Source organism: Rhinolophus sinicus, linkage group LG02, assembly GCF_036562045.2.
Source record: "Rhinolophus sinicus isolate RSC01 linkage group LG02, ASM3656204v1, whole genome shotgun sequence".
NCBI classification, from domain to species: domain Eukaryota; kingdom Metazoa; phylum Chordata; class Mammalia; order Chiroptera; family Rhinolophidae; genus Rhinolophus; species Rhinolophus sinicus.
In genome coordinates, this window is record NC_133752.1 from 194,414,535 (window position 1) to 194,437,153 (window position 22,619).

Genomic DNA, 22,619 nt, shown 5'->3' on the forward strand with positions numbered 1-22,619 from the left:
GTGAAATAAAACCACTCAAGGTCACACAGCTTGTTGGGCGCAGAGCTGGGATTGGAGCCCAGGTCTGCAACAGTAGAATCTGGCTGGCGTGTTTCAGTTCAGTGTACGTAAGAAGCATTTGTTATTGTAAAATATTAATATTAGAGCCATCCAGTCGTGGAATAGGCTTCCTGGAAGAAAATGAGCGTCTTGGCCTCATGTTGAATCAGGGACTTTGGGAGTTTGCTGAGGAGAGGTTTTGTGCCTTGAGGCTGCCCTAGTCCCCTTTGTTCCTGACAAAACGGAGGGTGAGGCAGTAGTGAAATCCTCTCTTCTAGATAAGGGCCTGGTATTTATTTACCCCGGGGAATTTCACAAGGCCTGAGACTTGGACTCCAAGTATGGGAAAAAGTTCTACGTTTCCTAGTTGTGCTGACAGCTGGTTTGGATGGCCTTACGGGTGAACTCAGGAATGTCTCTGGGCGCTCAGATCAGGTGAACTGAGCACGGAGTTTTACTTGCGGACTTAGGAAACAAAAACAAAGCCCCGGTAAGTTATTTTTTTAAATGTGCCCAAATCATCATTCTTATTTAAATAATACTGATCTGGACTTCTCATAGCCCAACCACAGTGGTCAGCATAATATAAGACTCAGTAATATCCATTTTTACGTTAAAATTCATGTCTTACCCTTTTTCTTTTTTATAAAGGTACCTATTATAGGAAATTCGGAAAATACAGAAATGTAAAGAATATCATAAAAATTGCCTGTGATTATTTGTCATATCCCACCACCACCCAGAGGTAACTGCTGTTGACATTTTGGTAAATTTTCTTCCAATGTGTTTAAAATTTTTCAGTCCAAACAAAAAACGTGTACAATAGTACATGCATTTATAATCATACAAGTAGCAATGAGAACATCTTCCCAAATATCTGCACACGACTGACAGCTAAAATCCTTTTCTGTCAGATCTTGACAGAAATGCAGAATGTCAAAACACTGAATTGTGCATTTATCTGCAATGAATGAATCTTGGGGATTTTTCCTAAAGTGTTTCCTAAAGTATTCCACAGAATGGATAAAATGTAACTTTTAAAAAAATAAATGGACGTTTAAACTGTAATTTTTTAAATATTTCACTTCATGGTACAGTTGTTACCGGAGAGTGAGTCCTTCTCGGCGCGATGTCCAGGTTCTTGGCGTCTCGAGCAAAGAATTGAAGGAGACACAGAAATAAAGCGGTGAAAGAGCAGTGTATTAGAAGACATAGTACACTTCAAAGAAATAGAAGTGGACCCGAGCCGTAGAGAGCAGCTCAAGGGCCCCGACTAATGAGACCTTGGTGGTTTTTATCTTTTTCTCTCAAATGGACTGTTCCTTTTGGGGCATGGGACCACCACCCAATTGACACCTGTGATTGACAAGAGGCTGTTACCTCATCTTTTTTAATCTGCGCAGGTGGGAGTGGCCAGTTTGATCTAGTTGGGTATCTTGTACCCATTGTTTACAATGGAAAGGGGAAGTGTGGACCGAGAGGGGAGGTCTTCTGAGTAGTAATGTAGAGACCCGACACCTATCTCTAAATGCCTGCCTTGTTTTTCCCGAGAGACGTGATCCCCATAAATTGTCTGTGGGAAGTTGAGGGACAGGAGGTCTGTTCTTCTGTATCTGCTTCCAGCTGGACAGGGGCATAGAGCTGTCCCTACCTATTGGGGGATTCACGGAACTCTTGCCCTGTCTGATCTCAGATGAGAGGAAGGAGTCTCAAGATCCTCCTGGAAGACCATGTTGGCTTCTTTGGTTGCGACTGGCAGTCTTGCTGGGGTATCTATCCTCTGTGTCCCCAAGGCCCCTGAATGAGGAAAAATAGATTTCAGTTAATAAATCTGTTAACTTTATAGAGCCTGTGGCCATTCAGTCACTCATTTAGGTGGTGTCAATTGTGTTTTATGTATTTTCTAAATTTTCACCATGCCCTACTTTTTAAAATGGGAGGAAAAAAACCCAGTAAATGCTATTTTCAAAAAACTTGCTTATAGCATTTAACATAATAATTGCTCTTCTTTGGGACCCATACATGTCATTTCATACCATACATAATACGGTAGGTATTACTCCCTTTTTCCAAATGAAACTATTCAGAGGGGAAGCCTGTTTGAGGTCATATAACAAGTAAATGGTAGAGCTGGACTTTGGAGCTAGATCTAAGTTCTTTCCGCTGTGCCGTGTTGCCTCTTGTAAACCACAGGTTATAATTCGAGTTTGGGGATGGTGAAGCACACCTTCCCCGCCCTGCTGGGTTTCCAGCCTGACCTTCCACCATTTCCTGCTTCGTATTTTACTTGCTACGGTTTTTGAGTGATTCGTAGCTCCTGTCCACTCCATGTGATGATTCTGTATTTTTACATACTGCCTGCCCTCTCTGAGTGCCTTGCAAACTGCTATATATCCTCCGCAGCCCTGCTCAGTGAAGCCCTGTGGGGGCATTCCAAGCAGAGTTAATTTTTTTTTTTTTTAAAGATTTTATTGGGGGAGGGGAACAGGACTTTATTGGGGAACAGTGTGTACTTCCAGGCCTTTTCCAAGCCAAGTTGTCATCTCAATCCTAGTTGTGGAGGGCGCAGCTCAGCTCCAGGTCCAGTTGCCCTTGTTAGTTGCAGGGGGCACAGCCCACCATCCCTTGCAGGAGTCGAACCGGCAACCTTGGGGTTGAGAGGACGCAGAGTTAATTGTTCCCTCTGCTGCACTCCTGCGCTGTGTGTGCTTCCTTCTTCCCACAGGTCACAATGGGTTGCAATTACTGCTGATCTTGGCCAGACTAAGGTATATTCATGTAGGGACTCTCGTGCTCTTTTGGTATCTGTTTGGCACAGAATAGGCGCTCAAGTGTCAAAATACAAATGTGCTTGTAGGAAAGAAGTTACGTGATAAGTCACCATCAACCTATACGTTTGTCCCTCCCGAATTATCTACATAGCAGCCACAGTGATTTTTTTTTAAAATGCAAATCTGATCTTGTCATGATCCCACTTCAGTGGCCTCCCATTGCTTCTGGGATCAAGCGAAACATTTAACATGTCCTACTGGAAAGTTCACACACAAAACAAGGTCAAAGCCTGGCTGATTGGACCGGAAAAGGTACAAGCCACTTTCATATTCAGACAGTTCATTACTTACATATACAGTGAGAAGACGAATAGGCCAAAGGTGCCAGCTCCCTGGGTCTTAGTCCCACACACCGAAGAGGACACCAAAACAAAAGGAGCTGATAACTGCACTGCAGGTGTGGCTGCCCTGTTGCAGCTACGTGGGCTTATTTTCTGCGGCTCTAGTCTGAAGGGTCCAGGGCAGAAGGCTCCATACCTCATCAGATCCCGGGAGGCGAGGAAACACTGTCTCATGACGGGAGAGACGAGGAGGCAAGGGGGAGATGGCTTCTTTGCTCCTCAGAGGCCTCTCCTCGGGTGTTCTATCAAGATTCGCGGTGCTTTTATCCTGTACCTACAAGCTCCCATAACCAGGCTCCATTTTACCTCTTAGCCTTATTTTATTTATTTATTTTTTTTGCCATTTTCACTGCACTTTGCTCACGCCAAGCTGGCTTTGTCTTTCTTTTTTCAATTACAAGTGCTTTCCTGCCCCGGGGCCTTTGCACATGCCCTTCTCCCTGCCTGCCAGGTTCCCTGGATGCCTTCCCCTCAGCCCCATTTGCTATGCCTGGCTAACTCAGCAATGTTTCACTTTGCAGATTAAATATCACTTCTTGGAGAAGCCCTTTCCTCAGTCTAGATTAGCTTCTCCAGTTTTATACTGTCATAGCTGCTTAACCTGGTTTTCGTAGCCCTTTACTTACATAGTCCCTTGAGTGATTACTTGATATCTGTCTTCTCTACCAAACTGTAAGTTCAGCAAGGGCAGGGACTGTCTTGCTTATTAATTCAGACACCACAGCACAAAGTCTATTTGTTTAATGAATCAGCAACACTTTCATTTAAATTAGGGAGGTAACGTGGTAGAAACGGCATTGACTTGAGAATCGAGTGGCTTGAGTTCTGCTCCAAACTGCTATTAACTAGATCTGTGACCTTGGGTGTTCACCTCTCCACCTAGCAAATAAAGACCATGGATTTGGTGATCTGGGGTCACCTTGGGCTCTGATGATCTGTGACTTTAGGTGAACCATGTAATGAGCAAAGTTCTGCCTACTTCATGTCTCCACTTGGGTGTCAGGTCGGCAAAGGTTCATAACCAAACTGGTCTCTCACCCCCAAGCCTGCACTTCTACTCCCTTCCCCATTTCAGTTTATAGCAACTTCATTCTTCCAGTTCCTCAAGCCCAGAACCTCAGTGATATTCTTGGTTCTTCTCTCATGTGCCTTGGCTAATGTGTCAGCAAATCCCGTTGTTACTGCCTTCACTATAGATCCAGACTGCAACCCCTTCTTGCCATCGGCACAGCTGTGACTGGTCCAAGTCAACTTTGGCTTTCACTGGGCTGTGGCGTGGCCTCCTGCCTGGTCTCGTCGGCGTTCAGCAGCCAGAGTGATGCTTGGAAATAAGTCCGATCACGTGATCCCCGTTCAGACTTCTCCACTAGCTTTTCATTTCATTCAGAATGAAGTCCAGAATCTTGACCATATTCTACGAGGTTCTGTACCGTCTGATGCTCTGCTCCCCATTCATCTTTTCTCTCCCGCACTCCCCCTTGTTTCTGCTCTGGCCACACTGGCTTCCTTGCTGTTCTCTTTTCCGTCCCCCATATATTTTAAATTTTTTAAATTTACCATTTTAATCATTTGGAAGTACACATTTCAGAGCATCAAGTACATTCATGTTGTGCCGTCCCCACCATCCATCTCCAGGACTTTTTCATCTTCCCAAACTGAAACTCTGTCCCCATTAGACACTAGCTCCCCATTTCCCCAGGCTTGCACCTTTTGTCAGGTCATTGTTCAGTGTCACCCTCTCATTGAAGCCTTTCCCAACTGTCCTGTTTTCCATTGTAGCTCCCCCGTCCCCTGGTTCCCTTTCCCATCGCTCCTGCTTCATTATCTCTCATGACACCAACATCTGACTGAGGTTTTACTTGTTTCTCTGTCTCCACTTATCTGTCTCCCCATCGGTTCCCCTTTAACCTTCCAGAATGTCAGTCCCAAGAGGGTAGGGAGTATTGGGTCATTTTGTTCATTGCTGTATCCCCAGTACCTAGAACAGTGCCTGGCACCCATAGTCCCTTAGTAACTATTGGACAGATGGACAGGTGAATAAATGAATAAGGTTTGGTGGTAGGAGGGAGCTGGAAAAGAGAGAATGACAGTGAAGATAGATATTTTCCACCAGGGTCAACCCTGCTCATTACTTCTCATATTTCTGACTGCTACTGAGATTGTAAGGGTAAAATTAAAATCTTAGCTTTTTCTTTCTCTTCGTATCTTCTCCAATGACTGCTACTAACCCCCAGACACAGTTTTGTTCTGGGACAGTTGCATGATAGAGGGCACCAAAATGTACACACACAATTGGGGGATTTGCATGGGGTTGCAGGTTTTAAATTTTTCCAAGTAGGGACACCAAAACAACAGCAAAAAACAAACAAAAAAACCAAATCACCATTGTTTCAATAGCAAAGACATAAAAACAACCATAAGTGTCTGACGGATGACTGGCTAAAGAAAATGTGGTGTATGTGTACACACACACACACACACACACACACACACACACACACACAGTGGAATACCACTCAGCCATGAAAAGTGAAATATTGCCATTTGCTACATGGATGGGTCTTGAGAGTAATATGCTAAGTGAAATAAGACAAAAGGACAAAGAACATATGATTTCATTCATGTGGAATATAAAACAAAATAACAAACTAACAAAACAAAAACAAACTCATAGACAACAGAATGGTGGTTACCAGAGGAGAAAGGGGGGGACGAGGGAAGGCAAATTGGGTAAAGCGGTCAAATATATGGTAACAGAAGACTTTAGGTGGTGAGCATAGGGTACACAGATGGCGAATTATAATGTATACCTGAAATTTACAAAATGTTATTAACCATGTTACCGCAAGAAATACAGTTTTTTTTCAAAGGGGTCTTTTTAACACCAAAGGTATAAGAAGGAAAGATTCAGAACAAAGGACACGTTTTAAACTTAATAAGTTTGCCTTTTTAAAGAACTTGCTCCCTTGTCCTTATTTTTCCCATATTCCTGGTGTGTGCAGACAGCCATGCCCCAGGTGGGTGTGCTGAGGTTCTGTGCCTCTCTGTGCAGTAGACGGAATGCTGCAGACAGCCTGGAAGGAAGTTTTTTTTTTAATTGATGTATCACATTGTATTAGTTCAGGTGTAGAACATAGTGATTCAGTATTTGACCATATTGCAAAATGATCACCACAATTAAGCTTAGCATCCGTCACCATACGTAGTTACATAACTGATTTTTTGAAATTGGAAGCCGTCTAAGGTAGTGTTTTTAAAACTGTGCTACAGACAACGTCTTTGCCAGTCTCAACACTCATTTATGTGAGTATTTTTATAAGGTTGCTTCCTGGAAGAGGGAAAGCTGGTCAAAAGGTACAGTCCTCCCTTGTCCACAGGGGGTACAGCCCAGACCCCCAAGGGATGCCTGAAACCGCAGACAGTACCGAACTGTTTATATATTGTTTTTTCCTGTACATACATACCTATGATAAAGTTTAATTTATAAATTAGGCACAGCAGAAGATTAATAACAAGTGATAAAACAGCTATCACAATATATTGAAATAAGAGTCATGTATAAAATAAGGTTCAGTTGAACACAAGCACAGCAAAGCAGGTTATCGATCCGATAACCAAGATGGCTAAGTGACGAAGGGCAGGGAACATATACAGCTTAGAGATGCTGGACAAAGGGATGGAGCCAGAGCAGGATGGAGCTGATGACGCGAGATTTCATCACGCAACTTAGAGGCGTGCCATTTAAAACTTAGGATTTGTTTATTTCTGGAATTTCCTGTTTTATATTTTCAGACCTGGGGTGGCCACCAGTAATTGAAACTGTGGACAGTGAAATTGTGGTCAAGAGGGGACTACTGTCCAAATAGCTTACATTTTAATAGGTAGTGGCTACCGTGTTTCCCCGAAAATAAGACTTAGCCGGACCATCAGCTCTAATGCGTATTTTGGAGCAAAAATTAATGGAAGACCCAGTCTTATTTTACTATAACATAAGACAGGGTCTTAGATAATTTTTGCTCCAAAAGACGCATTAGAGCTGATGGTCCGGCTATGTCTTATTTTTGGGGAAACACGGTAGTTGTCATTCAAAAATGTTGACCCTGTTTACACTCTAACCAAAAGCATCTGAAACTGGTAAATTATTGATTTGTCTTGTGAATAGTTTGCTCTCGCAAGGTTAACCGAACCTGATCTGGGTTTAACCCCACTCAGTAAGAAAGAGCTGGTTGATAAATACCGTGTTCAGGCATGGGGAATTTCGTTACAAGTAAACAGACACAATTCCTCTCCTGTGGACTCTTACAAACTAATGGTGGTAGCTCCCGCACATGAATGTCAAGAAGTAATAAGTGGGAATATATATTTGGCTCTCACTGGGCTGGGAGTTCTACACTAATTCTTGGAGGCTTCCGGTCATGATGGCAGAGTAGGTGGGGACTACATTTATTGGGGTGACCACTTCATAAGTTATATAAATGTCTAATTACTGTGTTGTACGCCTGAAACTAATATAATACTGTATGTCAACTGTAATTGAAAAATAAAGAATGTTAAGAAAAATGATTATCTGAGAAAGTGAAATTATTTGGAACTTGAAGGATCACTGGGAGTTACCTGGACAAACGGCAGATTCGGAAGTGGGGGGGGCATTAATTTACAAAAAGAAAGGAATAGAGCTGCATGAAGCCATTGGAAAGATGTAGAAGATACATTGATACATGATGAAGGCCAGTTGCAGGACAGCTTGTCTCGTTTCTCATCTGTGTGAAAAACAGAGGGTGTGCTAATAAACGCACGGGGATAAGACTAGAAAGTGTGTCGCCGGGCACTTGGTGTCGTCTCCTCCTCAGAACAGTGCTGTGTGGAAAGGAGCCTTTAGTGAGGTGACTTGCCCAGCATGACCCCGGTAGTCAGTGACGTGCCAGACTTAAGCCCAGGACCCCCCTTAAGCCCAGGCCCCCCTGGAGTCACGGCGGCTTTTAGCAGCAGCTGCAGTGTCCTGCGTTCTTCCTGGGCACAGGCTGTTGGACGACCTGGGATGTGTCCCCCTGGTGGGCTTTTCACCCCTGCCCACTAAAGCACAAAGGGAGGGCAAGTGGGGCTGAAGTCTGCATTGGGGGCTGCCTCCTTTGTTGTGAGTAGGTGGGTGGTGGTTGGGGGTGCCGTTTTTGATGGGGCTGCTCTCACACTGGGTGACCTGAATAGGCAGTGGCAACTGTGCACTTGTATTGGGTCAGATGCTGAGGTTGGCAGGATTTGGATTTAAATGTCCAGGTAACACAAAGAAGGGAGTCTGGGGCAGTGGCTTGAGCTGTGCCTTGTCCTGCCCAAGGGTGTGACCCCTGAAACAGGGAACACCACCTAGAAGGGAAGCTGCTGTTCCTTTTCCTCTGGCATTTCTTTGGGTTCATTTATTCTTCCCTGGTCACAATGTACCCTGTGAAGTTTGTCATCCACAGTTTAAAATTAACAAACACAAGCCCTGTCATGACAATCATTTATCTGTTCCTGCATAACAGATGGTTGCCCTCAAACTCAGAGGCTTAAAACAACAATAAACATTTCTCGCTCAGTTTCTGTGGTTCAGGAATTAGGGAGCGGTTTGGCTGGGTGCTTCTAGCTCCTAGTCACTCAAGAAATTGCCATCCAGATGTCAGCTAGGCAGCGGTTGGCTGAATGCTGGGGTTGGGCCACTCGCTTGTAAGACGGCGTGCTCGCATGCAGGGCAAGGCGGTACTGGTTATTGGCAAGAGGCCACCGTTCCTCTCCAGGTGGGCCTCTTCCAGGACTGCTTCCATGTCTTACCATGGTGACCGTCTTCCCCCAGAGCAGTCAAAGAAAGAGAGAGCCAGGCAGAAGCTATTTTTTGTGTGACTTAGCCTTGGAGGTCACACAGGCTCGCCTGTGCCACTTTCTATCCATCAGAAGTAGGTCTGCTGCAGGTTCAAGGGGAGGAGACTTAGGCACCACCTGTGAAAGGGAGGAGAAGCATCCAGAGCACATGCATGGGGTTTCCCCTCATTAATTCTTCCATCTATTCAACAGTTATTTGTCAAATCTCTAATATGTGCCAGGTAGTCTAGATACAGAGATAAGACAAAGCTTGTTCCAAACCCTTAAGGAACTTACAATGCAGGTAGAAAAGCAGCTCCGACTTACAGCTTACTGAGAACTTTCACGTACGTCCTCATTGAACCTTCCTAGTAACCGTGTGGTCAGCAGAGCTGGTTATAGCCCATTCCCCATCTCGGGGGCTCAAGTGATGGGGGGTTTTCTTAAGTTGAAAGAACTTGACTTTGATCCCAGCAAGTCTGACTACAAATCCATGGCCCTTTCTGCTACCACAGGCTGTGTTCCTATGTCTGCTATGTCATCCGTATGCCTCAGATGAGGAAACTGAGGCAGCAGTCACTGAATCGCTCTTGACACTGTAATTCCTCACTTTTTCACCACCCTGAGCTGTCCCTCAGGGGTGGACCACGCGAAGTCCTCCATTGACAGTTGCTGTTGTCTCTTTTTGCAGAAAGCCCTGGGTGTGCGGCAGTACCATGTGGCCTCAGTCCTGTGCCAACGGGCCAAGGTGGCCATGAGCCACTTTGAGCCCAACGACTACATCCGCTATGACCTGCTAGAGAAGAACATTAACATTGTTCGCAAACGGTAAGGCTGCCGGGCGGAGCTGCGGGGACGGCCAGAGGGGCCGCTTCTGCTGCCTGCCGCTTTCAGGCAGCAGGGAGGTGCTTGAGGAAGGCCGGCTGATGTTGGTGGCAGGATCATTCAGTACAGAGGTCCCTGCTGAGGAAAGGCCTTCCAGGTTGCTGGGGGACCTTCTGCCCTCTCTGCCAAGGAAAAATCTGTTATCAAGAAGACTGGCGGCATGGGCCATAGGGAAGATCTCCGAGACGGGTGCCGTGGCCTCACCCTCCCTGGCACCCTTTCCAGGACAGACTGCTGACCCTGGGCCAGCCCTCTGTGATCCACCAGGCCCAGTGACCGAAGAAATATCTGTGTCTCCTCTATAGTGTGTGTAGACCCAGAGGAGAGCATATCTTTTGTGGGGGGCCTCCTTTTGGTAAAATAGCAGCCATCTTTGCACTGCTGTCCTGTATGCCAGGGCTAGATGCTGGCGCCAGAGGGCTCCTGCTCCTGGAACTGCCCACCTGGTGACAGTGACCTGGCAAGTAAGTGAGAGCACATATGAGTACCCCCATTTTACAGCTAAGGGGCAGGCTCAGGTGGAGAAGCAACTCGCCTAAGGCCACACGGTGAGTGAGTGGGGGGGCCCTTGACTCCGTGCCCTTGTCCAGTACTGTAGCCACTATGCACACGCCTCTGTGGCCACAGTTTGCCCCTTTACTGGTGTCCTCACTCCCATTCTAAGGGTCGGGACTGTGTTAGTCTTTATCTCCAGCAGCTTCCAGCGTGCTTCAGCTAATTGTCGTGAGGACCTGTGTGTGCTCGCCAAGGGTAGCCGTACTCGTAGGAGCTACCTAAGTGTCCAAGCACTCCATTCATTATTTCTATTCTTCAGCAGCCTCTGTAGGTAGTTGTTACACCCCATTCCCCATTTTGCAGGTAAGAAAATCGAATGTAAGGTTAGGGAAATAGCCTGCCTCCACCTCAAGCCCAGGTCTGTCTGGCCCCAGTGCCTCCCAGTGTCAGCTCCAGCATTCTTGTGGGTTTCATCGAGGCTGCTGCATGTTAGAACCAGCTGGGAAGCATTTAAAACCACCAGCACTTCTGATTCCGGGGGTGTAGGCTTTACTCCTCAAAATGTCCACGGATCTGCCGCGTGGGCCTCCCCGGAGAGCTGGGCAGTGATGCAGAACCTCAGGCCCCGCCCGACCCACAGAATCTGCAGTCCATCGGCCTCCCCTCATCAAAATGTGGGGAGAACTGGCCAGCTTCCCAGCTGGTTCGAATGTAGTCAGGGTGGCAAACCACTGTCCCTATTGATATGGGACCTTATTCCAATATTTTTTTCCCCAGGAAACATTCATTCTTGGCACTCTCAGACCGCAGCTCAGTGGGAAAATGATGGACTTTGCTTTAGTCTGCAAAGCACGTCCACCTAGCTCTTCACCATGCTCGGGAGGAGGTTAACAGAAGTTTGCTTTGAGACAACTCGACAAAGAGTATTACTCACCTTTTAGTCTTTGCTTTAAAAAAATTAACCCAAACTGGGGCGGCTGTTGCTCAGTTGGTTAGAGCGCCGTGCTGTTAACAACAAGGTTGCCAGTTCGATTCCCACATGGGCCACTGTGAGATGCGCCCTCCACAATTAGATTGAGACAACTACTTGACTTGAGCTGATGGTCCTGGAAAAACACACTTAAATAAATTTTAAAAGTAAAAAAAAACCAAACCCAAACTGCCGTCTAAAGCAGTGGGGATTTTGTTTGGTTTTAATTACATCAGTAAAATTAACCAAAAAATATTTCCTTTGCCTATTTATTGCAACCCTGCGTGAACCAGAAAAGTCCAATAGCTTTCAGCATTTTCCAGGTCAGTGCAGATAAGGGATGTTCCGTTTTCATTGTTGCCATGAGCAGGGGTTCTCACTGGGTGGGAGAGGGCGGGTGTTGATTTGTGCCCTGGGGAAAATGTCTGGAGACATTTTTGGTTGTCATAACTGAGGGTGGGGTGGGGGTTTACTGTCACCGAGTGGGTACAGGTTAGGGGTACTACTGACCACCCTCCAATGCAGAAGACAGCCCCACAGCAAAGGCTCCCCAGCTCAAACTGTCAGTGGTGTCACGGTTGAGAACCCTGAGAGAGAGACAAGGCTGGAGTGAGGTGGTTCTAAAAAGACACAGTGGACTGAAACCGATTTAAGAATGTTTCAGAAGGCCAGGGGACTTGCCAGGGGACTCTCCCTCCACCCTGCGTCCATGATAGAAGGGACCCAGTTCTGTCCCTGGGTACTGGCTCTTTTTGTACTCGGTGAAGCAGAGGGACAGAGGGACATAGAGGACCCATTTTGCCATCGTCAGTTAATCCTTAAGGAAATGTGATGATGAACTGTCCTTAGACTTTTGTCATCCTCAGGCTTTTTTATATGACTGACTTCCGGCATTTGTTGTCAAGGTCTTTGGTTTTAAAGCCCATGTGCTATTTTTCATCTCCCCTGGGGCCCAGAAAGAGGGGCTGTGCTCCACGCAATGAGTCACTGCCAGTACACCAGCCTGGGAGATGCTGCCACAAAAGGGGGCAGGCTGTACCTCAGGCCAGCACTATTTTTATTCAGGGTTCTCATGACAGCAGAACTGTAGAAATTTTCCGAATCGCCAGTTACTCTGCTGTTGTCCACAGAGCCAGCGCCCTCGGGAACGTTTGCTCTCCAGGGCTTAGGTAAACTTGGGAGTGAGGGGCGGAACCCAGGCCAGCAGAAGGAAGTTTCTCTGCTTCCCCAGCGGAGTCATCCTGGTGATGACAATGACAATGACGGAGCACGTTCCCAGGTGTTACTGAGAGAGCAGGGGCAAGTACGTCCCATCACTGTTGCAGTTTCCTCATCTGTGTTGTGAGGATAAAATGAGTTATATACATGAAAGTGCTTAGAGCAATGCTGAGCGAAAAGGAAGGGCTGTGATCGAACCAACCTGTAGCGACAGCAGATCTGTTGCCTGGGGATGGGGGCGAGAGGGCGAGCACAAGGAAACTTGGGGGTGATGGATGTGTTCGTTATCTTGATTGTGGGGATAATTTCACAGGTGTATACATATGTCAAAACTTATCAAAGAGTATGCTTTCAATATGTGCGGTTTATTGCGTGCCAGTTATACCTCCGTAAAGCTGTTTGTAAGTGCTGTCTGTGATCTCGTTCCAGTTGAAGCCCTGGACTTGAGAGACAGGTTGGGGAGCTGCCTGCGAAGGGCAGTTGCTTATGTCATACACAGTGGGTTGAGTAATAGGGTCCCGTCTAGACCCAGGGCCACTGACTCCTAGTCTGATACTTTCTTTTCTTGGCCTATGGGGTGTGAGGGGAGCTCTGCCCCTTAAAAGAGGCTCAGGTGGGGCCTAAGCCAGGAGTGGGGGGAGGCAGAGTGTGAGGTCCAGCCAGGGCTGCTGGGGCAGGCGGAGGGGCGGCTGCGGTGCTGTGGGCAGCGGGGAGCCTCAGGGCGGGTCGGAGTTGGCCCGCTCTGACCTCAGTCCACAGGGGCGGAGGAGAAAGCTGTTGAGCCCTGGCAGGGGCTGTCCCTCCCCAAGGTCAGACTTGGGCTGCCATTTTGGCCCTAATGAGGAAGGGAGCTGTGGGACCTGCAGAGAAATGGGGTCTGGAAAGAGGGGGACCGGTGAGAGGCTAGAGGAGGTGACGTGGGTTTCTGTTCTTGAGAGCTGGCAGCCACGCCTCTCGTAATGGGGTGAGAGTCAGGCTTTAGCAGAACACCTGAGGTGGAGGTTGTGGGTGGAGGGCGGGGCAGGTTGGGTGGGGGGTGCTGGTCCGGATCCTCTGTCATAGCGGGGCTGATGGCACAGGGGAGACACTTGTGGAAGGAGAGAAGTAGAGGTTCAAGGTGAGACTGGCTGCAAACTGGAGCTGTTAACAGCACCCTGCTGAGCCTCCATTCCCTCTTGGTTTTTTTCTTAAGTGACAAGGCTACAATGAGAATTAAGTGGTGAGAAATACATGTCATATATGCTCATAAGATAATAGCAGTTAATATGTTGAAAAAGCAAATATCCTTAATAAAAACCCAAAAACCCTGCGACCTCTTGTGATACTGTCATTCACTTATTCGTCAAGTCATTTTGGAGCACCTAGTGAATGCTGGGCGCTGTGCCACGTGCTGGAGGTGCCACAGTGAGCAGGACCGATGCGTCCCCACTCTCGTGGAGTGAAGGTCCCCTCTCCCTGCCCTCTGTCAGGGTTGCCGTTTGCACAGAGAGGGAGTGGCTGTGGTGGGTAGGGGATTGTGCAGACGGTACCAGGCAACCCCTCTCTCTTCCCCCAGGTTGAACCGGCCTCTGACCCTGTCGGAGAAGATTGTGTATGGGCACCTCGATGACCCAGCCAACCAGGAGATTGAGCGGGGCAAGACGTACCTGCGGCTGCGGCCCGACCGCGTGGCCATGCAGGATGCCACAGCCCAGATGGCCATGCTGCAGTTCATCAGCAGTGGGTTGCCCAAGGTGGCCGTGCCATCCACCATCCACTGTGACCACCTCATCGAGGCCCAGCTCGGGGGTGAGAAGGACCTGCGTCGTGCCAAGGTGAGCTGAAGGTGGCACGGGGCGACAGGGGGTGTGACACGGGATGAGAGGCAAAGCCCTCGAACTAGGTATGGCCTCCAAGTTCTAAAGGACTCTTTGGTTTGGTCTTTTTTTGTTTGTTTGTTTTTGCACTTTTTTAATTCTAAAAGTATCATTTGCTCATTGTGAAGATGTTAGAAAATATAGTGAAAGCCTAAAAAAACCGAAATCATCCTTAATTTTACCACACCGCGGGTATTTATCTCTGGTCCTTTTTCTGTCACGTTAGAAAAACGATGCAGACATCAGGTCTGTTGCCGGGTGCTCTCTAGACGGTAGGTTCAATTTCCCTGCCTGCCAGCATCACGTGTGTGCTCACTCACGTCCTCATCTGACCCCAGAAGACCCCGGAAGGGAGGTAGGGCTGATGGCGATAGTATGAATTTGAGGTGGCCAAGTCCATGCAGTCGAGTCCCACAGCTGCTTGGGGGCGTGGTGAGGGCCAGACCCAGGTCCCGGCTCCCACTGGAGGGCGCTCTCACTGACTGGCCTCCTTTGGGGGCGTTCTTTTGTGAGTTTTGCTTAACGAGGTAGAAGGGGCTGTGTGCCACTCCGAGTTCCCCCCACACCTCCTTAGGAAGCCAGATCCCTGCCCCTTCCCCAGGCTCTGCTTGTGGCACCTCTGTGTGTGCTCGTTCTTGGCAGCAGCAGGTCTCTCCCAGCTCTGGGCCTCCACCCTCCCCACCCCCTGCAGTGGAAGTGGGCACCCCTCGTGGGGGCTGTTGGCAGGAGCTGAATGCTGGCAGGGCCTGAGCCGGCTGGGCACAGTGTGGGGCATGCGATTGAAAGTGCTCCGGCTCCCAGGGTCGGCGGAGCTCGGACGGCCTCAGACCCATGGGAAACGCTCGGGGCAGCTTTCCCATTCAAGCCCTGTCTTCCCACCCTGGCCCGCTGGTTCGTGCCCTGGTTGTACAGTGGCTCTTTTTCCCAGCCTGCCGGCCGGTGGTTTCCATGTCAGCAGCAGTGGCGATGGTAACATTCCAGGGCTTCTCTGGTGCCGGGAACAGGGTGTGGCCAGGAACTGGGGCCCCTTCTGTCCTTGGGGTGACTGCCCACAGCAGGGCCACCCCTGTCAGGGTCTGGCCTTCCCCTTACTGTATGGATTCAGAATCTACCTTCTGGAGATGGGATTCAACGAATCATAGGATTTCAGAGCTCATTTCCTCATTTCTCCTTTGGGACTCTGTGATCCCATCCCTTTTGTCACTGGGGTCTCTCCTGTCCAGGGCCATGCCATGGCTTCCAGGTAAACCCTGGCCTCACATTAGTGTGCTGGGAAGCCTGCCCCACCCCCTGAGGAATCTGCCTTGGAATTAGACATTGTTTTGTTGAAACCTGCATTTTAGAACATGGTCCACTTGACAGTCTTCCATGTGGGCCCATCAAACACATTACCAAGTATGGAACACCTACGATGTGCCAGAGGCTGGTCTAGGTGTTCTGAGGTGTGGTCTGGCGTCCTCCTCCCTGTAGGGAGGCGGCATTATTTTATGTTAGAATATAACACTTGAGCTTCGGGGTTGAACAGCCCTGGTTTTAAGCCCTGACTTCCCTGTTTAACTCTGGGATCTTCCGCAAGGTGTTTTACCTCTGGACCTCTGTTTTTGCATCTGTGAAATGGGCTTGAGGACGGTACCCCTGTCCCTCGGGATGGGTTGTGAGCAAGTTTAGCGTGATGCCATTTCCACAGTGGGCATTCCGTAAATGTCCCAGGATTATGGATGAAGCACCCAAGGCTCAGACAGAGAAGCAGCACCACAGTTCTGCAGTGATGTGCCCTCCACAGCTGGCCCTGGAGGACTGAGTGCCAGAGGGCCCCTTGGAGATGAGGTAGCCCGGTTCCTTCTACAGATAAGGAAACTGAGACCCAGGGTAGAGAAGGAACTTGTTCTGGACGCATTCCGTGGCCAGGAGTTCCAGAACTGGGGCTCTGTCTCTGCTCCTTTGTTTTTCTCCTGGGCCTGCCAGCCAAGACTGTGGGCCAGTATCCAGGCCCTTTTGGATTTCTTTGCAGAAGGAGAGGGCCTGTCTTCACGGTGCCAGCATTTCAGAGACACAGGAGAGGTGGCTGGGAGGGAGGAGGGCATGAGCAAGGATCATCCCAGACTCAGACTGTGTTACTAACGCTCTGGTTATTGATTTGTCTCAATAGGACATAAACCAAGAAGTGTACAATTTCCTGGCAACGGCAGGTGCCAAGTACGGCGTGGGCTTCTGGAAGCCTGGCTCTGGAATCATTCACCAGGTACAGCAGGGCTTGGCCTGTTTTGGGGTGGCGGGGGTAGGGGTGGCTGCCTTTAGGGAACCCAAAAGCACCTCCTGGCCTGGCTCAGGAGCCTGAAGGGAATGGATGACATTTCAGTCAGCCTTTAGGCTCCTCCTCCTTCCTTTTTAGGGAATTTTCATTGGGTCAAGGTGTACGTTCTCACTCTCCATGTAAGAAATTTAAATAGTCCCTTCTGACCACGTTGGTAACCAGCATTTTAAGTTGGACATGTTTCTTGTTACACCTTCTTCTAAGCACTGTAGGATCGTATTCTTTTTTGTTTTGCGTTTTTCCACGAGTGTCACACCTTGTGCGTGGATAGCTAACCCTTGATAGCTAACCCTGTCGGGTGGGTGGTTTTACTGTCCACGCCTTACAAACGAGGACGCTGAGGCACGAGAAGTTAATCCGCTTGCCCAGGGATAGCCAGGTGGCCGATAGTGGGGCCAGGATTGGCATCCAGGAGTCTGGCCCTGGTACCAGTGCCGCTGGACTGCTTCGCGGCCTCCGTCACATTGGGGGTGCCTCCGCCTCAGGGCACACAGCGCTTGGCCCCTTGTGGTGGTTTATAAGATGGAGGTACCATAGGTCATGTCAGCAAGGAATTCTTCCAGGCTCTCCCCAATGATAGAGTTTTCTCTTGGTCATCAATTTTATCTGTGTGTGTGTGTGTGTGTGTGTGTGTGTGTTTCTGGGGAGATAGGCACTTAGCTTGTCATCAAAGAACCACTGACTTGCTTTGTGGGGTGTGCACTGGTTTGTGTGGCCATTTGCCATCTATCGTGTTTGTGGAACCTGCCTCTTTGCATCTTGCCAAGGTGACCCTTCTCCCCAGCTCTATCCCAGGCCTCCTTCAAGATGAGCTGAGTCAGGCTGTAACCTGACCCCGTGGGCTCCCAGCACGGCCCACTCTGAAACCAGAGCCCATGGATCACTGCTCTGCCCTTTCAAACCATCCCCCTTGCCAGGAAGGGGCTGCCTGGGAATGGCAGGTCACATCAGTCTCCAGGGAGTGAAAGCCTCAGTGGCAGGGCCAGGGAGTCAGGTGGACCCAGCTTGGCCTTTTGTTGTGAAAGACACCCCAATCCAAGTGTCCCCCGTTCCACCTCAGTACAAATGCCCAGGCCTTTTTGGCAGCTCTCGGACCAGTTTGGGGCTGTGAGTGATGGCAGCTCACACTTGCCACTCGCCACCAGCTAAGTGTACGGCCTGATGTATTTGTTTCTTTAAAAACAGAATTCTCAGGGATCATAAATCCTGGGCAGCTTTACTTTTCTCTCCCTCTCGATGTTGGGCCATTGGAAGCTTTAATCCACCATGCCCCGATCAAAGCTTAACTCCTTTCCCTCCATCTCGAGCACCCTGGCATATCTTCTCCACATCTTTGCCCTCTGGTTACCCCTGGCCCTCCCCTGTGCCCAACATTGGGGCGCTCTTGTGTGATCCTCTGTGGAACCCCTTTACAACATAACCCCAGTGTGTGCTGAGCGCTTGTCCCGCTGGACTGTGAGCTCTGTGGGGACACAGACTGTGCTTATTTCTTCCTCTCGCTCTGGGCCCAGGGCCAGGTCCATACAGAATAGGTCCTGTGTGTGTGTGTGTGGTGTGTGTGTGTGTGTGTGTATGTGTGTGCACGCCCATGCGCTGTGTGGGTGGACAGCTGAATTTCCAGTTTTATATTCTAGATGTTAGTTCAGCCTAAAATACACTTCTCCCGCCATTACCCCCCCCCCCCCCGCATTGGCCCAGCCGTATCCAGCTGACCGCCGAGGTCACTGTCAACTGCCAGCTTCATGGTGACCCGTTCTGTACTCCTTGGGTCTGCACTAGCCTCTCCCTTCTGGGTGTGGAGCACACTTGTGGTCTACACCGTGGGCTACATGGAATTCCATGTATCTGGCCTTCAGGGCTCAGTCTTACAAGCCTGAAGAGCTTTAGAGATGAACTACTTTTAAATCTTTGTACATGGCTGAGCCAAGGAGGGCTAGAGAAATGAAAGTTAACCAGCATTCTCTCCAACGGTTGTTTTTCTGAGCGATTTCCTCTATGTTGGCCTGTTCTCCCAGCAAGCTACCACGTTCGGGGTAGGAAGCGGGTCTCCTAACTTTCTGCATTCCCAAGAGGAAGACCCCTCGCACCTTGCTAGCCTGCTGGGCAGATGCCCAGCCCCGGGCAGAGGCCCTGGGCTTTCTGTCATGTGCCAGGGAGCTTCTGTCATGTGCCAGCGAGCCTGCCACCACTCAGTCGGTCCTGACATTTATGGAGCCTTTCACATCTCGATCTTGTTCTTCCCAAATCCGTGTGTGTGTGTGTGGTGGGCGCATAATTCCATCTGACAAGTTAGCAGCAGAAACTCAGATGAAGGCCCTTGCTGCAAAGGAATAAAAATAACGTGTCTCCCAGGCACCCCTGTATAGCTTAATGGACCTGGTGCCACTGCGTCATCACGTGATCCAGTGAGCTGGGCACCACTTTTCATAGGTGAGACCAAGGCTTGGAGAGGCGAAGTGGCTTGCCTCAGGCCACAACCACCAGTAGGTGGTGGGGCCAGAACTCAGACCCAGGGCCCAGGGCTCCTGGCTGGGGCGTTCCTGGTGGGATCCTGCAGCTCTCAGAGTGCTCGGCCCATAGGCGCCTGGATGGCGGGAAGGGCCACCGTGGGACAGCTGACCCTGTACCTCCATTGAATGTTTTTGGGGAAATGCTCACTGCCAGCGCCTTCCCAACTAGAAGTGTTCCCTCAGAAGGGAGCACTGGGAAATGGGACGGGCGATGAGGCAAATTATCGTTTTCCTTCAGCCAGCCACTTCCGTTCTCAGAGCCACCCACCTCAGGCGTGGGAGACCTCGCCTGTCCTTTCCAGTTCAGCAGTAGACACACTGACGGCCGGTGCTCCCGTGGGGGCCTGGCCCTGTGATTCCTCTGGGGGCTGGAACCAGGTCATGAAAGAATTGTTGGCCATGACGAGAAGCCAGGTGCGCATACGCCACATGTCACCACACGAGGCAGGGACTGTCGTCAGGAGCACCGTTCAGTGGTCATGCTTGTCCCAGGCCTGTCACAAGACACATTTTTGTATCTCAATTCATCTGGTTCTCGCCACAGTCCCGGGGTCGAGCTGGTGTGGGCGTTCTCGTTACTCTGCTAACAGATGAGGAAACTGAGGTGCAGGGAGACACTCAGAGGCCCGGGTCACACAGTCAGGAACTGTCAGAGCTTTTCCTGAGGCCAGGCCACCTGTTTCCCAAGTCTCTGGCTCTTCCGGGCCCCACTGGAGAGGCCCCGTCCTGGAGAAGTGCCTGAGAATGACCCAGCTTAAGATGTTGGATTCTTTTTCAGATTATCCTGGAAAACTATGCATACCCTGGCGTTCTTCTGATTGGCACTGATTCCCACACCCCCAATGGTGGTGGCCTTGGGGCCATCTGCATTGGAGTTGGGGGTGCTGATGCAGTGGACGTCATGGCTGGAATCCCCTGGGAGCTGAAGTGCCCCAAGGTGAGGGGTAGGGAAGGGCTCACTCGGGTGGCTGCAGGGGGGCGTTTGGTGGGGATGAATCGGAGAGGTAGAACCCAAAAGGGATGAACAAATAGGTCAGCCTCAAACCTCTTGGGGAGGGAGGCAGAGACAAACGAGCAGAAATGGGAAGCCCAGCAGGTAAGCGTCCTGGTGGGAACGTGGCATGTAGCTCACAGCGCCTATCGTTGCTGTCGTGCCCCTCCTGTTCAGGTGATTGGTGTGAAGCTGACAGGCTCCCTCTCCGGTTGGACCTCACCCAAAGATGTGATCTTAAAGGTGGCGGGAATCCTCACAGTGAAAGGCGGCACGGGCGCTATTGTGGAGTACCACGGGCCTGGTGTAGACTCCATCTCCTGCACTGGTGAGGAAGGTGGCCGCGTGACGTGGCCCTCAGCCTGCGTGGGGCCCGGTGGGGCCTGTGGCTGAGCCGTGCAAGCAGTGAATGGCCTTCCCCTGAGGATCTGTTCCATCGGCTTGGGGACTTGGGATGGACACTTAGAGACAGAGGGGAGGTGGTTAGTCCAGATCCCTCATTACACACAGGAGGAGACCCAGGTCCTTAGGTTGGACAGAGTTAGGGGCCGAGCCTACTTCTGCTGCTGGGCTCTGGCCATGCCCTGGGCCGCCTGGAGTGATCCAGAGAATTCCAGAGAGGGTGGAGGTGACGGTGGGAATGGGGGCTAGCCAGGGCTTCACCCAAAGCAGCCCTGTTTCCACATCTTCCTCTGGCTGGAGTTGGAGCCTCACTCGCTTCCCTTGGATTAGATCATCTATCACCTGTTAGCGTCCACGTCCAGGTAGGAAGCAGCCCCTTCCTGCTTATCACTCCTGGTGACCTGGCCTCAAGGCCTTGGGCCCGCAGAAATCCAAGGAGACTTGGAATAAGCCTGAGAGATGGTCCGGTTCAGACTTCCCCAGGTGCCTGCCTCAGCCCTGCAGTCACCCCACAGAGCGACTGTTCAGCGAGCCCTGTACCCCTCCCGTGATGGAGGGCCCACTCTTACAGGTAGCCCTTACCACCTTTGACTGCTCAGTTAGGAAGTTGATAACAAACCCAAAACCAGTGTCCCAGCAACCCCGTGAGGCCGGTGTCCTGATAGCAGTTAGGACATCTGTAAGTCTCCCCAGTTCTGCGTGGGGCTCTGAGGTCCGGACATTGGACGTCATTCCGGTCTCACTGCTAGAAAACGTGGGAGCCAGAAACATCTCCATACAGCACCGTGCGGTGGCTGAGAGGGCGGGCCTGGACACCAGGCAGGTGGGCCTGGACCCGAGTGTCGCACCTGCATTTGCTTTATGGCCTGCCCGACCTCTGAGCCAGTTCCCTCACCTGCAAAATGAGCATAGTAACAACTGGGCAGTCTGGCCAGGTCAGCCTTCAGCACACGTGGCCGTCTAGTTGCCGAGCAGGACAGCCAGGTCCAGAACTAGGACTCAGCTTGGAGGGGCTGAATCTTGTGTTCGTTTCACTCTACCCGGCGGCTACGCTGAGAGCCGGGACACTGAGCTCTGGCCCCATTTTAACCCTGGGACACAAGGAAGGAGTCTGCCCACTGGCCACTAGGTGGCCATGTGAGCAAGGACAGAAATGATGCCCGCTACCCAGTGTGAAGATGTGGAACTCACACCAGCAGCTCAGCCAGCCCTGTGGGCTATTTCCCTCTAGGCATGGCGACAATCTGCAACATGGGCGCAGAAATCGGGGCCACCACATCAGTGTTTCCTTACAACCACCGGATGAAGAAATACCTGAGCAAGACGGGCCGGGCAGGTGAGCGGCAGGAGCAGGGTGGTGGGGCAGAGCCGGCAGGAGCTCCACCTTCCCCGGGAGAGCAGGAGTCCTCAACCCTGTGTCTCCGGACTGGCTTTAGCAGCTCTGAAAAGCCCCTAGTGTATGAAGTTATGTATGAAGTCTATGCTACTGTTGCAGAGTAGGGTGTCTGTAGCTGGCAGCAGCGGCTCGAAGTGCCTGGCATCTAAGTTTGGGGCATCCCGGATTATCTCAGGATTGGAATTTAGTTTCACCTGAGAGGGTGGCTGAGTGTCCCATCTTCTTGGCCTGGTCCCCTGCAGGAAGTTCTAGAAATGACAGGGATCTGCTTCTGTTTATAATTCCTGCCCTAACAAGGGGAGGAGGAAAACATTTGGAATATACGCCGCTTTCCCAGCCTCCCTTACAACTTCCTTCACATTCTAGCCTGGCTTCTGTGAAGCTTGGAGTTGGAAACAGGGCCTGTGGGAGGATATTGGAGCCTCTGAAGGGAGGTGAGCTGCGGTGATTGGTAGAGCCAGATGCCCGGGGGCCATGGGGAGAGCTTGTCAGCTCATTTCCAAGCCGTGCGCACACGGCGTACTCCACGGAAGGCTCAT

General features: G+C 50.3%; 1 protein-coding gene and 1 long non-coding RNA gene across 3 annotated transcripts in view; one reads left to right on the forward strand and one right to left on the reverse strand.

The window, feature by feature from the left end:
• Positions 1-22,619, forward strand: part of ACO2 (aconitase 2) — a 39,573-nt gene that overhangs the window by 8,537 nt on the left and 8,417 nt on the right. For both annotated transcript variants that reach the window (XM_019734489.2, XM_074326459.1), the window contains exons 2-7: positions 9,735-9,871; positions 14,167-14,425; positions 16,617-16,709; positions 20,070-20,228; positions 20,460-20,610; positions 21,916-22,020. In XM_019734489.2, coding sequence (XP_019590048.1) covers positions 9,735-9,871; positions 14,167-14,425; positions 16,617-16,709; positions 20,070-20,228; positions 20,460-20,610; positions 21,916-22,020 — 904 coding nt within the window. The remainder of the gene's footprint in view (positions 1-9,734; positions 9,872-14,166; positions 14,426-16,616; positions 16,710-20,069; positions 20,229-20,459; positions 20,611-21,915; positions 22,021-22,619) is intronic.
• On the reverse strand, positions 468-3,858 carry LOC141570189 (uncharacterized). Its single transcript, XR_012494155.1, has 3 exons — positions 3,162-3,858; positions 2,553-2,686; positions 468-1,836 (listed from the first exon to the last, which is right to left on the reverse strand). It is a non-coding gene; the product is annotated as an uncharacterized LOC141570189 (long non-coding RNA).